Genomic DNA, 18,353 nt, shown 5'->3' with positions numbered 1-18,353 from the left:
TGCACTTCACAGCTGTTCTATAGCCCTTTGCATGTCTTCTCTGTAACTTCTCTCATTAATTTATCAAACAGAAGTCTTCATTACTAGGGCAACCCTGGCCTCACCATCTTAGAGACATTCCCTACATTCTAAACATCCCTCTCCCACTCCCTCTGCAACTTAAAAGTAACTTATTTTCTCACTTTTCTAATTCTGATGAAGGCTCTTCAAGTTAAAATGTTAACTTTGTTTCTTTTTCCACAAATGTTGCCTGACCTGCTGAGTGTTTCCAGTACTTTGTTTTTATTTCAGATTTCCAGCATCTAGTTTTTTTTAAATTTTCAGGAGATAAGTACTTAATTTGTTTGCAAGATAAATAACATGAGTACTACCCTTGGATGGCATTTCCTCAAGTGGATTATGGATGATGAAACCAGCAGTCCCACGATATCTTAGATGGAAGAGGGCATTTGGCTGTGTTGAGACAAGTGGTGGAAGGAGAGGGAGGAGCATTGCTCTTGTATGGGAACTGCCATCACACCAAATTCAGGACTGTTACTGTTGACCTGTGCCATTTTCAGCAGTCAGAAGGTTGTGGGCAGACTGAGGTGGGATTAGGATCAGTCTGAGTAGATAGGTGTGCCCATAGGAACTGGCAGCCCAAGTAACAAGGGCTAAATTGCAGGCAAGAGAAAAACCCCTCCACTTCCAAAGATGCTCTCCACCAATACACCAGAATCTGTCCCACCAAATATCTTGCTCCTAATAATGGTCTATTTTTGATTCCAACATGGAAATTGTTGTTACGTAGAGTGTATTACGAGATTGTCCCAGTAAATGGTGAACCTCACACAGTTCAAGCTGTCCACATGGTGCTCCTTTAGGACAGAGGCACTGTATCAGCAAGTGCTGCAGAAGGTCATCAATTGTCATGCAAATTCCATACAAGGACTGCAGGCTGCTATCAAGGGAGATGTAAACCAAATGGAGTTGGGACGGCTTCAGGTACATCTGAAGGCCAGACAACAATCAAGGGGACACCGCAAGAGTGACAGAAAGAGCATCCCAAAGAAATTCAGGACCACTGGTGTCAGTGCCAAGTTTTCTGATAACCTGGTATCATTCTTAAGTATTCTCTTCATGTACCTTCGAGGAAGTTAACCTTATCTTTAGCAATGGTGAACTTAGCTCCTCCAAGCTGGGAGGCACTGAAAATGGAGGGGAAAGATCCACCTGTCATCATCTACGTGGGAATCAATGACATAAAGATGCACTTCAGCACAAAGTGACCCCACACAGTAGTGGTAATGCAGAGAAAGTATAAATCAGGAAATTGGGAGTACTCGTTATAAGGGTAATGCAATAAACATGGGGGAGTATAAATCAGCATGTAGACTTGGCAACATAATCTGGTTGTAACAGTGCAGAAGACAAATTCATGGAGTGTTTAAGAAATGGTTTTCTAAAACAGCATGTTGAGGAACCAACAAGGAATGGTACATTTTAGATCTGGCATTCACAGAGGATTCATTGATGATTTGATAGTTAAGGGGGCTTTAGAAAACAGTGATCGTAATGAATTTCATATAAAAATTGAAAATGTTTTAACTCAATCTGGTCTTGAATCCAGATAGAGCTAACTACGAAGGTATAAGGTGCGAGTTGACATCTTCTTAGATTGGGAAGTGACATTAAAATTACTTACAGTAAAGGAACAATGCGTAGCATTTAAAATAGTCATGTGCTTTACAAATAATATTCCTTTCAGGTTAAAAAAAAACATCAGAAGGGGTGGTCCAAGAGCAGCTATCAAAAGAAGTTAATATTATTAGATCAAAGAAAAAGGCTTATGATGTTGTAGAAAAAGTACAGTATGCCTGCGGTTTGGGAAACTTTCAGAATTCAGCAAAGTAGGCCCAAGTTATAGATAATGAAAGGGGGAAACAGAACATGAGAGTAGTCTAGTCAGAAACATAAGATACGGTAAAGGCTTCTATAGATGTGTAAAAAGGAAAGGGTAAGACAAGAGAAATATTAGGGAATAAGAAAGAGACAAATTTAAATAAATATTTTCTTCACACACATGATATGGAAAACCTCCCAGAAAGAGTGAACTGCAGGTATGGAGTGAACGACATCTAAAAAATTGGCACTGGTTAAGAAAAAGGATTGGATAACTTAATGAGATCAAATAACAATACACCCCTAATGACTTGCACCCTATGCTTATGGAGAGTGAATCCAAAATTCTACAGATTCTAGACACATTCCCAGAGACTGGAAGGTAGAAAATATAACCCCACTAATTAAGAAAGCTAGCAGGGAGAAAACAGGAAATTAAGCTAACATCTGTGGTAGGGAAAATGAGAGAACTGATTATTAAGGAAGTGGTAACAGGGCACTTAGAAAATAATAATAAGATTGAATAGAAAGGTAAATCATGTTTGACAAATATATTAGAGTTTCTTAGAGAAGAATTGATAAGGATAACCAGTAGATGTGGTGAATTTGGACTTTTGGAAGGCCTTTAATAAGGTGCCATACCAGAGATTATTGTACAAAATTAGAGTGCATTGCTTTGGAATCAGGACTGATTAACAGATAGAAAACAGTGAGCAGGAATTTACAGATTATTTTTTGGTTGGAAGGTTCTGATTGGTGGGGTGTCAGAGATCGGTGATGGCCCAGATGTTCACAATCTATACAAAAGATTTGGATGTTGATCAAGCATAATCAAAACAGGTTTGCTGATAATAGAAAGCTGGATGGTAGTGTGGGCCACGAGGATGATGCAGAAAAGCTTCTGTGGGATATGGACAGATTGGATGAATGGGCAAGGTCATGACAGATGGAAAAAATGTGTGGTCAGCCAGTTTGGTAGGGATAAATAGAGGTGTTTTTTTTAAATAGGGAGTTTGAAAATGTATGTTTTCTGCTGAGGTTGCATCTGGAATATTGTGTACATGCCTGGTCTCCCTACCTAGGGAAGGATATACTTATGGAGTGCAGCAAAATTCACCAGGTTATCATATGAGCAGAGATTTGACATGGTGGGGGGGGGGGGGGGGGGGGGGGGGGGGGGGGGGGGGGGGGGGGGGGGGCGGAGGTGGGGAATGGGGAGGTGGGGAAGGGAAAGTGATGGTTCCCATGTTGGACTATATATAACTGGTATCAAAGTCTCAAAATAAGGTGTTGGGACAGAGATGAGAAGAGAGATGTACATCCTTGGATTTCTTTTCCCAAGAGAAACCTCTGGAGGCTCAGTCACTGAGTATATTCCAGAAAGGTAAACGGCATGGAGATCAGAGATCGGCCATTGCTGAATCGCAGAGCAGGCACAAGCAACTGAATGGGTGGCACGGTAGCGTAGCAGTTAGCGCGATGTTACTACAGCGCCAGCAATTGGGGTTCGATTCCCATCACTGTCTGTAAGGAGTTTGTACGTTCTCCTGTGTCTGTGTGGGTTTCCTCCAGGTGCTCCGGTTTCCTCCCACATTCCAAAGACGTGTGGGTAGGTTAATTTGGGTTCAAAATGGGCAGCACAGACTCGTTGGACCGGAAGGGCCTGTTACCACGCTGTAAATAAAATTTAAATTTAAATTTAAAAAAATTTAATTTACTCTTGCTTCTATTTATGTTCATCATAAACCCAAAATTAAAACAGAACTTGAGTCGCATCTGCAAGAACTCACGTGATTACAAGGCTATTGTCAAGACAAAGCACAGGGAGAAAGAAAAAGTGACACAATTTACATGATACAAAGTCGTACTTTCATTGTATAGATCCAGTTCATTTCCCATTTCTATATTTATGAAATATTAAGCTATGGTGGAGAGTTCATATTTCAGACTGGATGGAATAAAGCTGAAAATACAGCATGTTCTTTCTGAAAATATCAGATATGGAATTCTGTGATAGATTATTTACAGGTAAGGAAAAACATCACATGATTAGAATCTGCTTGCTTGATATAAATGGTGTGGTAGCAGCTTTGAGGGCAGTTTGATAGTCCTGGAATTGAACCTCAGTGCAATTTGGTGCCTTCAGCTTCCCTGCTTGAATGAAGCCACACAACTGGGAGATCATTTCCTTCAGCAAATCTGACAAAACAGAAACACAGCTTTTAAAAAAAATATATAGATTTCCATTTTGTTACATGCAAAATACGTGCCTAGGACATTAAATAACAAGAAACCGGGGGAAGAAATAAGGGATTAGAATACTAATTATTTTCTTCACGCTTATAAGGGATGCTCAGGGGGTATGCATATTTCCAGACTTTTCAGTGTCAATCACAATGATCCAGTGATGTTAGTGGAATGAGGTGCTGCTAACTCTCCAGTCTCCCTTTACTCTAAATTACACTAGTGCTTGTACCTATTCAATGTGCTTGCCAGATTACACAGAGTGGGGTTGCAAATGCACAACTACAAGCTGACAGCCATTACAGCAAAAACTGACACAGAAAAGCTTTTACTGAATACTATAATAGCAGTTTCCTGTATTCATCGCAACCAGGCAAGAACTGGCTCTTTGATACTGGAACATAACCATGATGTTATTCCTAATGGTGGTCAGATGCACAATGCAGCCTAAAATCAAATTCCAGACTGCTGCAAAAAAAAATTTTAAATGGTGTTGAACAAAGATGATGCTACACAACACCATTTGATGAATGGTAATCAATTTGAAACAGCTCCCTGAATTGCTGAATGTTTTCATATTTTATTACACAAATATGGACCATTGGTTTCAATTACAATTAAAGTGCAAAGTACTAAAAAAAAATGAGATTCTCCATTTTCAAAGGTTGCTGTGGTCTATACTTTTAATCACAGTAAAATCTTACTTATATATTGCATTATGATTTTAGCTGTAATATTTGACCAGACTTAGCAATCAAGTAATCATTGTTCTCCAAAGGGCAATTTATTCCCCCAACCAGTGCATCAAGTATTAGGTAGATGCAGAACATCCAGAATATGTTGTCTCTGTGAAGGGCTCTATCTGGCTGATTTTACATCAAGAGATCTTTAACTCCTCTTTCAATTACAGGCATGCACTCTCACCTCCTCATCTTGCCCCTCCATGCAATCTATGTTCTGACAAGGTCCTCACTAAGTCCCACTACCAGTAGGATGTTGTGCTCTACTAATGTACTATGCTGAAGTTTCTGATGTTCTTGCAACAACAGCACTGAAGTAGGAGTTTACCACAGACCATAACTCCATACTTACCACAGACCCTTTACCTACGTTTTACACTTTTACTATGTGTAATTTCCACCACTCAACACATACATTATTAAATAGCTTAAAACAACATCAATAGTTTTGCATCATTGAGCAATGCAAAGTCAGACAAGTTTTTGTAACTTTATGTCGACGGCTCATGACTACCAGTCTGAAAGTTACATTCCAATATGTACAAGGGAGTTGTACTTCAGAAATACATGGACAATTGATCGTGGAAACCATGAGTATAAAGCAAAAGCACTAATACATTCAGAGATATGAATGCATATTAAGTTGAACATTCTGCAACTCTACTGAAAATGGACTTCAATCCATTAGCATAATGAACTTCTCTGAAGCTACAGGAATATTCAGAGATCTAATCGCTCAATAGTTAAACATGTTGTGCTGTAGTACAAAAGCATTATCACATTTTGGGATTTCTGGTGAATTGGTCATGGAGCATCGTAGTATGATTTGCATGAAAAAAGTGGACTATATTTTTTTCTCCAGTCCAAATTCAGAGGACACCTAGAGTTCAGGTGAACCATTTACCTTGATTGTGTGACAGTGGAGGTTTATAAAATCCAGCAAACATTCACAGATTACTCATCAAGCTTCATCCATCTGAGAACAGTGTGAGTTTGATTCAAGGAGTGGCAATGGCTGCTTAGCAAACCTACTAGCCATATGCCAGACATGAGCACTGGTGGAGAGTCAAGGGTCAAACACTAGACGCTCAAGAGAGTGCGGAGGAGATTCACCAGTATGTTGCCTTGGGTGGAGTGGTTCAGTTATGAGGAGGGATTGGGTGTGTTTTCCCTGTAGTGGAGGAGATTGATGCAACATGATTGAGGTATATAAGATTATGACAGGTATAGATGGGGTAGATGGTCAGAAACTTTTCCCTTATCAGTGGCGGATAAAACTAGAGGACATAGATTTAGGGTTAGGGTTAGGATTACAAGGATTTGAGGGGGGGGCCTTTTTTACCCAGAGAGTTCACCCTGGAATGCACTGCCTGAGAGAGAGGCGGAAGCCATGTCGCTGACAGCATTTATGAAGTGTCGAGACAAGCACTTGAATCGCCAAAGCCTGGAGTGCTGGAAGATAGGATTAATATGGATGATTACCCACTGATCAATGTGGACGTGGTGGGCTGAAGGGTCTGTTCTGATTCTGTATGCTATGACTAGATATGTAGGCAATAAAAGAAAAGAACACATGATATAAGAGGTTCTACTAAGTTAAATGTAGGAAAAGACAATCACTCTTCTGGACAGAACTAATCAGATACTGAGGAATTCTTGCTTTGAGAAGCAAATTTGGGTGGATACTATTAAAGTGCTGTGTTTTATCTTTTACTGAAGAGCCCAGAATATGAGGCAACATTAACTGTAAATGTTAACTCAATACTTGCACTTGAAAATTGTAAAATTAACATTCAGTCTCCTCTCACTAAAGTGTTAAGAAGTTCTTTTCAGAGGCTAAAGTGTTCACGATGGACATGCAAGGTCACAGCTCAAGGTCAAAGTCACATTTAAAGAAGGGTTTTCAATTGGTGAGATTCCCTAGCAAATTTATTGTAAAGTTAGAAACTGAGTGGTAAAAGTAAATACTTCACTGTAAAAAGTACATGATCTGCTAACAGAAGAGAAAGGAAAAGTAGAACCTGACAGAACATTCAAAACATGGCATGCAGCCTTGAGTGTCCTAATTTCAATTCCCAATTTACGCTGTTCAAGCTAATTTTATAAAGGAACAAGGCAGTCAGATGATCCAAAAACCAGCAACAAACAACTTGATTGAGAAAAACTACAACAGATTACTTGTACTTTTCCTCATTCTGAATAGAAATGGGGTGCCCTGAATTAAAGTCATCAAAACCCATGATGGAAATTTCAGCTTCAAGGTACACTCACCATTCCCATGATCTCGTTTCCACTGTGTCATCCAGAACCCACGGATTTTAACATCTTTGAAAATTAGTGTACTCTGGAAAAAAAGAATGAAATGCTAAAACCCCAATGTTAGCATCCAAATCAGACAAAGTGCATTTTTCTGAAACGGTGTAAATTACATAACATTCCTTGTGATCCATTGATACAAGCAAAGCTCATGTTATACAATAATATTAAGACTGGAAGGTTCCAAATTTGATACCCAATGTGTGTAGAATTAATTCTCTCAGTAGGAGGCAGTAACTGGCAAATCACAGTGGCATCAATTAGGCTGGAAAGGTGTAACACACAATCTGCTGGAGGAACTCAGTGGGTCGAGCAAAGCGGGATTGAAAAGTAGTCACCATTATCTGGTGACTTCAGCTAGTATATGGAGGGAAAAATCCAAATTATGTCAATTTAGACTGCTGTCCATGCTCAGTGTCCCAACTCAGTGTCATTTACATATGAAGAATGGCTGAGGAGAGGCTTCCAGCATCTGTGGAACAATACATCAGGGAGTGTCATTGCTTCCAGGAGAGGAGGAAGGAAAGCCAGGTGCAAGATACCAATTAAAAGAGCAGAGATGATGAATCGTTCTCACCTTACCAAGCTTAGCTTATTAAAATTTCAAAGTGAGACACTATTATATTTTATTAATAGTTTGGCACCTTTCATGGGTAATAATGTATAAATATGTCTATATAGATTATTGTTTGTCACCAAGATTTTGGTCATGGTTTAACAACAATTATTTGGTCAACATTTATCGTTCAATTTTATTATCAACCAGTATGTATCTGCAGACTCTGAACAATGTGATTCTGTGTGGAGTAAGTTTCTGAAACCTTGCAATTTTACCACCTTTTATTACTGAAATGACTGCAGGCTATTTACTGATAACTATTAATAAGGTAATCCTTAAAACACTTAAAATAAGAAGGACTTAGTTCAATTTCAAACTTATAAAAGCTGTAAAATAGTTATTTTCCCTAAATACTTCCCAATCTTTATGAATAAATGCAACATTTTCCAAGTGCATCCTGAAACAAGTACAAGGTTCGTACCATCAAGTACTTCTATGTACTTCTTCAGTACCTGTCAGTCTTAAAGTAGAACAACTATGGTGAGAAAAGGCAATCAAGAAGCATACAGGCTGCACTCCAGTTCTATCAAACAGATAGAGCAACACTCTTGTGCTTAAATCTATACAAACATTTTTTAAGTGTTCTTTTTCTAGTTTTTGTTTAGCTTTAAATGCTTACAGGATGTGCAGTGGAATGCACTTCTTAAATGTAAGTTTGCATTGATTTTGTACTGCAGTCATACTACTTCCAGTATAAAAACGTGAGAGGGAGGGAAGAGGCAGGAGCTGGCATGTGAGGAGGGGTTGATCAGCGGATGGACCCAGTTGGGGGAGGGGAATGGGAAGGAGTAAGGAGACAGTGGCTACTGGGTGATAGGTAGAAACACATTAGGAGAGAGGTCAGGCAAAGATTCATATACACCTCCAACTTCATCTGCTCCATTCAGTGCTCTCAGTGCGGCCTCCTCTACATCAACGAGACCAAGCGTAGACTAAGTGACCATTTGTGGAGCACCTTGAGCTCCTAGCTGCATGCCATTTCAGCTCCACTTCCTATTCCCAGCCTGACCTGTCTGTCCTGGCTTTCTCCATTGCCAGGGTGAGGCCAAACACAAACTATAAGAAAGAACACCACCTCATATTCTGCCCAGATAGTCTATAACCCAATGGAATGAACACTTGAATTTTCCAATTTCAGGTAACCCTCACCTCCTGTGTCCCTTTCTCTCTCTGATCCACCTAGGTTCTCTCACCTCTTTTTTCTCCAACTCTAACCCTGTTGCCGGTTTCGTTGCTCTCCCCCACCTGGCTCCATCTTCCGTATCTAGTTCCACTTGTCACTTTCCTTACCTTTTTGTCTCTACCTCCACCCTCCCTCTCCCCCACCTGGCTCCATCTGTCTCTCTCCCCCGCCCCCCATTTTCTCTCTCCTTATCTGTTTCTATCTACTACCCATCGCACACTGTCTCCCAACCCCACCCCTCCCATCCCCCACTTAGCTCCATCTACTCGTCACTCCCATTCCCCCTCACCTGGTTTCCACTTGTTTGCTTGCCAGCCCCGACCTCACCCCGATCGACATTTGGGAAAAGATCACATGACTATTCTGTCAGAGCTGCCGTTTGTACTAATATAGAACAAGAACAATGCTTTTCTGTAGTGTTAGATTGTGCCATTATAAACATTTGGCCAGTATATCAAACAATATCATCAAAAAAATTTCATTCTTAAGGAATCCTACTCCATTTATTTACCATGAAGATCAGAAGAAATCATTCAAAATAGCAACAATGAAAAATTACACAGAAAACCGACTTCCTTACCACTGGAATTGTGACAGGTTGTTTTGCCATTCCACCGTACGTCACAATAGTCCCTCCTTTCCTATATCAGAAAGACCCAAAATAAAACATAGCCTGTGGCAACAAAAGTTATATTAAAAGCAATTAAACACAACCTTGAGCTCTCAGTACAGAATATTAGGATTTATTAGCATTTACAAAGCTTGCAGTTATTTGTCAAATCCCAAATATGTTACCATCAGTATCAATTTTTGTTTTGTGTTCTCTATTCAGCCAAGCATTATCCCCTATATTTTAACTCTTGGGCATCATTCATGGTGTTGCAGGAAAAACACTCACATTCACACAAATATAAGCAATTTTAGGCAACATCATCTGCTTCAATTGTGTTCAATTCACAAATACGTTAGTCACCACCATTGTGATGCCTTGACATGTAACATTGGAAAAAAATTCATAACTCCATTTGGGAAAAGTATTAAAGCGTGAAATCTCCAAAGGGAAACTTAAAGCCAGAGTTCCCTGAGATTGTTCATGCACGTCACCGTGATCTAGTATGAAAGCACCTTTGATTGTATTTCATATTGTGTTCTTTATTAAAACAATTAGAATAGTTGTACACCTTATTCTATCAGCCAATGGAATGAACACTAAATTTTCCAATTTCAGGTAACCCTCAACCCGAGTCCCTTTCTCTCTCTGATCCACCAAGGTTCTCTCACCCCTTTTTCTCCAACTCTCCCCGTTTACCAAACTTCGTGAGGTCGAATGTAGGGGAAGGTATACAGTTAATGGGAGGACCCTCAACAGCATTGATGTACAGAGGGATCTTGGGCTCGAAGTCCATAGCTCCCTGAAAGTGGCTGTACAGGTTGATAGGGTGGTAAAGGCGGTGTATGGCATGCTTGCCTTTATTAATTGAGGTATTGAGTTCAAGAGTCGGGAAGTTATGTCGCAGCTTTATAAAACTCTGGTTAGGCTGCATCTGGAGTATTGCATTCAAAACTGGTTGCCTCATTATGGGAAGGATGTGGAGGGTTTGGAGAGGGTGCAGAAGAGACTTCCCAGGATGCTGCCTGGATTAGAGGACATGTGCTATGAGGAGAGGTAAGACAAAATTGAGCTGTTTTTTCCATTGTAGTGGAGGTTGAGAAGAGACCTGATGGAAGTTTATAAGATTATGAGAGGCATAGACAGAGTAGACAGCTGGAATCTTTTTTCCCAGGGTTGAAATGTCTAATACTAGGGGACATGCATTTAAGGTGAGGGGGGTAAATTCAAAGGAAATGTGCAAGGCAAGTTTTTTTTTTAAAAACGCAGAGTGGTGGGTGCCTGGAATGCACTGCCAGGGGTGGTAGCAGAGGCAAATATGATAGGGGCATTTAAGAGGCTCTTGACAGGCACATGAATGTGCAGAGAATGGAGGGGTGTGGACATTGTGTAGGCAAAAGGGATTAGTTTAGTTAGGCATTTAATTACTAGCTTAATTAGTTCAGCACAACATCGTGGGCTTGAGGGCCTGTTCCTGTGCTGTACTGTTCTATGTTCTGATTTATGATGATATAATTTTCAAAAATAACAATCCTTCTATGATTCATTAGCACAAACACTGCAGAACAATTTCAATGTAGCAAATCCACAAGCATATTCTGCCCCAGATTAAAGTGAACTTCAGACAAGATTTTGGCTCTTTGCTTTGAAGTTCCCTACAGAAATTTTCCTTGCACACGATGAGTCATAATGATGTCTAACAGCAGTGCGTGGGTTGGCTCAATCCTGACTTTTGCATCTGCACACTGCAATTTTCAATGCACAAGCATACTGGAGGTCAGTTGCTGGTACATCTGACCTGCCATTCTGCAGCTGGACTCAGCGCCGAGTCCACGTGAGGTATTCATTTGTACTGAGCTGAGCATGCTTTTGTATTTTGCCCCTCAGCTTTATTCCAGGTCTAGTATAGCTTAAATCATTTGACCTGGACCAAACAGCTAATTGCACATGAATGTGTGTTAAGACAACACCATACAAGTCACATGCGATGCAAGGTTGAACATGCATCAGTGTGTGTCTGGACGTAAAATTTTTAATTCAAAGGACTATCTTGTTGCTAGGGTCACATTTACATCTTTTAGGATTGCTTGCAAGCCCTATTAAAGGCACATGGACTTCAGGTGGTCCCCTTTCATTACACCATCCATACCTTACATTGAAATCTGCAATTCAGTTTGTTGCAACCTTGATACTTACTCTAAATGCCGTAGCATCTCTGTAGCACTTTTGCCTCCTACACCATTCAAAGCTAGACGAGGTCTTGGAACTTTCTGTTTATAGGAACAGCATCAAAAAGATTACATTTTTATTTGGAGAAATGAGGAAATACATTACCTGCACAGAAATTCAACTGAATTTATTGAATAAATGAATAAAAGTCTAGACACCAGGCGGTTGCCTCATTAAACCACAAATGTTTCCACACAAACTTGAATACCTCGCGCACTGTCCATAACTGAAAATTATACAGACAAGAACACAGTTATACAAGATGGAATTAGGTTTGATGTATTGCACATTCATTAAAGGAAGTATTTTATTATACACACATTTTCCGATGAACCCATTACCAATAATTTTATTAAACACAAGAAATAAGTCTTTTCAATTGCTCAGGTCAATGAAAATAATATAGTCTAAATTTATTAGTTTCTTAGCATATGGGAGAGTTAATGCTGAAATTGCACATTTCCACAATGAAAATTGGGCAAATACATTAATCAAAAATAACTCTTTTTAGAACATGTCATCTACAAAATCTTTGAATGATCTTTAAAATTTGTGTTTAATCTTCATCCTTGCAATGCAAAGAATTATACAGCATACAACTTTTGATCAGACAAGTTAATGCTCCATGTAAGCCCCTTCCCTCCTGACCTACCCTGCTATACCAACATGTGCCTGAGGGCACATACCACTAGGCTCAATGACAGCTTGTATCCCACTGTGATAAGACTATTGAACGGCTCCCTGAAACAATGAGATGGACTCTTGACCTCACAATCTACCTTGTATTGACTTTGCACCTTATTGTCTACCTGCAATGCACTTCCCTGTAGCTGTGACACTTTACTCTGTATTCTGTTATTGCTTTTACCCTGTACTACCTCAATGCACTGTGTAATGAATTGATCTGTACAAACAGTATGCAAGACAAGTTTTTCACTGTACCTCAGTACAAGTGTCAATAATAAACCAATACCAATCTTTTTTCTATCACATTATATTTATCTAGCTTCCATTTAAATCCAACTTTGTCTATCGCTCCAACTATTCCAACTAGACAGGCACATGGATGATAGAAAACATGGGAGGGGTATGTGGGAGAGAATGGTTAGATTGATCTTAGAGTAGGCTAAAAGGTCGGCAGAACATCGTGGGGCAAAGGGCATGTACTGTGCTGTAATGTTCTATGTTCTATTCCACGTGGTAGCAAGTTCCTCACTCTTATCGCTGAAAAGTTTCTTGCAAATTCCACAATGGATTTACTGTAGATATATGTGGTCCCTAGTGTTACGTACCTGCAACAATAGAGACACACCAAGTCATGTATAAGTGTTAAAAACTATTTTATTAATAACTACTTGTAATAATAAGAACAGTAAAAACATTAGACATCAAACATAATCCCCAAAACTAAACTCAAAGTGTGTGTGTGTGGCAAATTCCCAAACTCCATCTAGGAATAATCCTCAAAGTTCAGTTCAGCAAGTCATCAGGTGAAACGTGAGCAAAAGCTTTTGCAAAACCACTGTTGACTGAAGAGAAAATGTAGAGAGAATGTAGAGAGAATTTACAAAATCCACATGTTCCATGATGGGACCCATACGACATCTCAATCTCCAATGATCTCCATTGCTTTGTTCCAAAGTATCTGCCACCCCAAAGGCATTCGATACGTGGCCGCCCAAAGAAATACCTGTTTCCCACTACAGGTTAACGACAAAGTGGACTCCACTTGATTGCTCCAAAAATCCATACATGGATTGTAGTGACAGACACAGCTATTGTTCTTCATCCATCGATACAGAGACCAGCAGTCAGTGTCTCTCTCTCTCTTCTCTGACTCACTTAGCAAAACAGCCAGCATGTTGTTATTATCTTGCTGTCTTGATGACACCACACACACACTACTACTCTACTGTCCAAGTGTCTTAAAGGGACATTCACCAAATAGCAACCTGACTCATAACACTAGTTTTAATCTCTTCCCATATCACAAATCCAGTGAAAACAGAGTTATAGAGCAATACAGCATGGATAGAGGTCCTTCAGCCCAACCAGTCCATGCCGACCACAGTGCCCACCCATCTAGTCCCAATTTCCTGTGTTTGGCCCATATCCCTCCCAAGCCCCACCCTCCATGTACCTATCCAAGTGCTTCTCAAATGATACAATTGTACCTGACTCACCCACTTCCTCTGACAAATTTGGTAATTATTCCTCCTAGTTCTGAATTCCTCCAGAGCTACCTTGTCAACATCCCTCAATTGTGTATGCCTTGAGTAGACCAATTAAACTCCAAGTAGTACCAGCCCAAATTGCTTACCTTTCCTCTTCAATGATTGATTTTCAAACTCATGTTATCATTTCCTACTTCCTGGACCATTACCCTATTCTTTCTCTTTAACTTTCTAAATTTCCTTTCACCTGAATCCTCCTTCTTACTACTTAGTTTGAGACCTTATCTACAGCCCAAGTTATTCAATTCACCAGGACACTGGCCAGGCTATGTCATAGAGGGAAGCAGCATGGAAACAGGCCCTTTGACCTATATTCTATATAATTCTATCTTTTCATAATTGTTAAATACATCTATCATTTTGTCTCATTTTTCTTTTTTCTAGACAATACAATAATTAGAATAGTTGTACATTTCAGTAATCTTGAATGCTGGAATAATTTCACCACGTGAGATATGAACTGTAGCATCTTGCCCTTCTACGAGCTCATAATGTTATTTAGCAACAGCCACTTATTTAAATGCTTCTTCCCCAAGATTTCTATTGAATGGATAGCAGGTCGAAGCAATGCCACAAATTTTCACATAAAAGAAAATTTGAACATGAAATATTCAATAGACCCAGATAATGGTGGATAAACTCAGCAGTACAAGCAGCATTTGTGGGAAGAGAAACAGGTAACATTTCAGGTCAAAGTCCTTTCATCAGAACTGGGAAGATGAGAACACAAGTTAGTTTTAGACTGTGGAGAGGCTGAGGGCGAAGTAGGTATGACAAAGGGAACATCTCCAAAAGGGTGAAGCTAGGGTTTAGACACCTGTCAGTTAATAGATTAATGAAGGCAGTTCAAGAAAGTGTAAAATGACAAAAGGACACCTTGAAATGCAAGCCAGAGCTGTTGCTGAAACCCAAAACCAAAAGCAGAATGCCAGAGATATCTAGCAGTTTGGACAGTGTCTATGGAAAGAGAAATACTATTACTATTAGATCAATAATGTTGCAGCAGAAACAGACTGTTCGGATATAAACTGGAAAGCAGGTTATCTGAAATTGTTGAAATCAGTAAATGTGAGTGCTTTGCAAAACACCTCCATTCAATCCACAAAGTTGACTCTGAGCTTCCAGTTTACTGTCACTTAAATACCATTAAAATATTCTAAAAATGCAGATGTTGTAAATCTAAAATACTATCAGACAATTCTGGAAGCACTCAGCAGATCGTGCAGCAGATGTAGAAAGAGAAACAAAGTTAACATTTTGAGTTGAAGACCCTTCTTCAGAATTGGGAGTGATAATAAAAAACTTGGTAAGCTTTAAGCTGCAGAGACGGCAGCCGGGATGGATAGGACAAAGGGAATATCTGTGATAGGGTGAGGACAGAGCTACCATGCAGTTAAGTTGAAGGCATCTGTTTATCAAATAGGTTAATGGGAGCAGGGTGATAATACAGGCTAAAAAGTGTAATCTGTTGCCAACAGCAGGGCTGTGGGACATAGCCAATATTGGCTCTGCTTTTTTCCCTCCATGAGTGCATATCAGGCTGCACTCATGGAGAGAAAAAAGCAGAGCCAATAACACAGATGGATAACTTACAGCAGAACGGGCTAGTTCTGATGGAGCTAGAAGTGGCCTTGTTAGTGCAGGATGCCACAGACAAGAAGGGCAGAGTGAGATGCAGAATTAAATTGGCAGGCAACAGGAAGCCCAGGATTGCTCCTGCAGTCTGAATGCAGGTGCTTTGCTGCACAATCACCAAAGCTGCATTTGGTTTCCCCATTGTAAAGGAGACTAATTGTGAACACCAAATGCAGGACATTGAATTGAAAAAAATGCCAGTGAACTGGCGCTTCACCTTGAAAGATTGGTTGGTTGTCTGAAAGGACAGAAGTTTCATCTCTTGTAGTTGCATGGGAATTCGCCTTAAAACAGGGAGTGGTCAGTGGAGATGGAAGGGCGGACCATGGAGTTGCGAACAGTACAGTCCCTTTACAATGCAGAAAGGGGAGTGGAAGGGAAGATGTGACTAGTGGTGGAATCCTGCTGAAGCTAACGGAAATCCTGGCTTCATCCTAAAACAGATATTCCTTTTGTCCTACCCATCCTTCTCACTACCTTCTCTGGAATTAAAACCAACTTTTATTTCTCTTTCCCAGTTTTGACTAAGGCCTTCAATGTACTTCTCTTTTTACAGATGATACCTGACCTGTTGAGTATTTCCTGCATTTTCTGTCTTTAGTACTCAAATTCTTCATCTTGCTTTGTGCAAAAACAAAATACCTTTGACTACAAGTCAATATGGCAGGATCCTGCATGAAATGTACTTGAGGCTGTGGAAAAGGAAGATGGTGAATCCTCTCCTACAGTTCCTCAAGCAGACTGTCAAAGTTAATTGGCAGAAGGCCTCATCATTAGAATTTTCAAACAAGCATCAAGTACTTGCTTGGCTGTAGTGAGAAAAGCCTTCCCCGCAGATCCTTCACGCACAGCTGGAGTGTTAATCCCACTGCACACTGCCGTGAGATAGCTGTGGTATGGATGAGATATCCATCTCCTGTTGGAATGTGTGCTTACCAAGAAAACATGGAAAAAGATGCAGAGGTCTTTATCAAGGCTTGTCCTGAGCAGTTGTATAAAATAGGACTCTGGTCTACAGGCTGTTCCAAAGGATACACATTTGGGAAATGACATGCTTTGTTCTGCCTGAAACTTGTTGGTCTGCTGTGCAAGAAATTCTCAGTAATCAAATCCTTGTAAACTGGCAAGATGCAGGACTGAACGTTGAAAAACTCACCGAAGCTGGGTGTGACTGCCACAGGCACTGTGGGAAAAGGCCACAGTACAGGATCCTCCCACCAGAGGACACTGAGGGATTGGGCTTTGCATAATAACGTGGAAATGAAAAAGACATTCCACAATGACACAATGCAAATTCTGTAAACTAATGCAGTGAATGAATACAATGAAGTGTTACATGTTGTACAACAATATAGCATATGAACAAAGTTTTTTTTGGAAAAATTGTTTTCTTATGAATTGGGGATAATTATATTGTCTGGTAGGACAATTTTTTGGTCTTCTAAACTGCTGCTTTTCTTTGTTTGAGGAGAAATATCTGAATTGTTGCTGCCATGGAAAGCGATATGGGAGAGCACAGCCATTCTCCTCCAAACATTACCACAGATGCAAAGTGCTGGCTGCTCACCCTTAGTGGCTGATGTATTGAAAAAAAAAGAAATTATTTAAAAGGTTGTGGGCAACTGTGAAACCTACCAGACTGAGTCAGAATCTTTCAGGAAAGATGAAGGGAAGAAGAAATCACATTGCAGAACATTTTTGCCTTATGACATTATATATTATTTAATTTGAAATATTTACCCAGCATGACAATGCCTTCTTTGCTGTGAATACACAGTGGTATAAATTGTTCCTCAACTAAAGAATTCATGCATTTATGGGGATCTCTATCTTTAGGTTAGCTCAGTTGCCGGTAATTTAAAGCAATTTCCAATTAAAAGTTAGCCAAAATTCTGCTTTTTTGAATTTAGCTGATTTGGATTGTAGATTAAAACATTCCCAGTGGAATGGAAACTATCTAATGTAATCTCTGCAGCTACAGCTCAATGAGGATGTTTGCAGCTAATTTAGCATTGCATCGCATCATAGTGCATTGTCAACATATGCTGTCAGTAGGACAGAGGGTCAAGTAACATGTCCCTACCTCCCTGACGTTTTCAATCTGACACATTAAGTCCACAAAGGTGACCCGAACATTTGAGTTTCCTCTCACTTTACTTCCCTCTCCCCTCCCTTTCTGATGTCTCCATCTTCAGCTTCCTACATTGCTCCAATATGTGCTCAAGGAACAGCACCTCATCTTCCATCTGGTTATGCTGCAGCTCTTGAGACTCCTCTTCAGTTAACCATGCCTTCCTTTATTCTCTCTCTCCCCCCACAGATGTGCCTATACCTTTGTTTCAATTTGTTTCATATTTTTCCCTTCTGTTGGTTTCTAATTGTTACCAGTACAACTTCTGGTTTTAATTCTTTCACAGTTATTCTGTCTATGCCCTCCATATGCCATAATTTAAAATACATTTGTCTTCACACTTTTCCTGTTCTGATGAAGGTTCCTTGACCTGCAACATCGACTCTGCCTCTCTCAATGATGCTGCTTGACCTGCTGGCTGCTTCTAGTACTTCTTACATTTTCAGGCCTTCGGGGACACTTTTTTGGTTTTTAAATCAATTAAAGACTGTAAAATGAAGTCTTAAACATTAAAATTAGTCCCTTCTGCTC

At 39.9% G+C, this 18,353-nt stretch overlaps 1 protein-coding gene across 1 annotated transcript in view; it reads right to left on the bottom strand.

Moving 5' to 3' along the window:
- Positions 1–3,606: 3,606 nt before the first annotated feature.
- The window catches only part of mecr (mitochondrial trans-2-enoyl-CoA reductase), a 56,591-nt gene continuing 41,844 nt past the window's right edge, over positions 3,607–18,353 (bottom strand). The window contains exons 7-10 of the mRNA XM_052036195.1: positions 11,790–11,863; positions 9,564–9,624; positions 7,137–7,209; positions 3,607–4,080 (exon numbers count right to left, since the gene is read on the bottom strand). Coding sequence (XP_051892155.1) covers positions 3,923–4,080; positions 7,137–7,209; positions 9,564–9,624; positions 11,790–11,863 — 366 coding nt within the window. The 3' untranslated portion in view covers positions 3,607–3,922. The remainder of the gene's footprint in view (positions 4,081–7,136; positions 7,210–9,563; positions 9,625–11,789; positions 11,864–18,353) is intronic.

This window comes from Pristis pectinata, chromosome 22 (genome assembly GCF_009764475.1).
Source record: "Pristis pectinata isolate sPriPec2 chromosome 22, sPriPec2.1.pri, whole genome shotgun sequence".
Lineage (NCBI taxonomy): Eukaryota > Metazoa > Chordata > Chondrichthyes > Rhinopristiformes > Pristidae > Pristis > Pristis pectinata.
The sequence above is the reverse complement of the archived record's forward strand: the minus strand, read 5'-3'. Positions and strand labels throughout refer to the sequence as shown.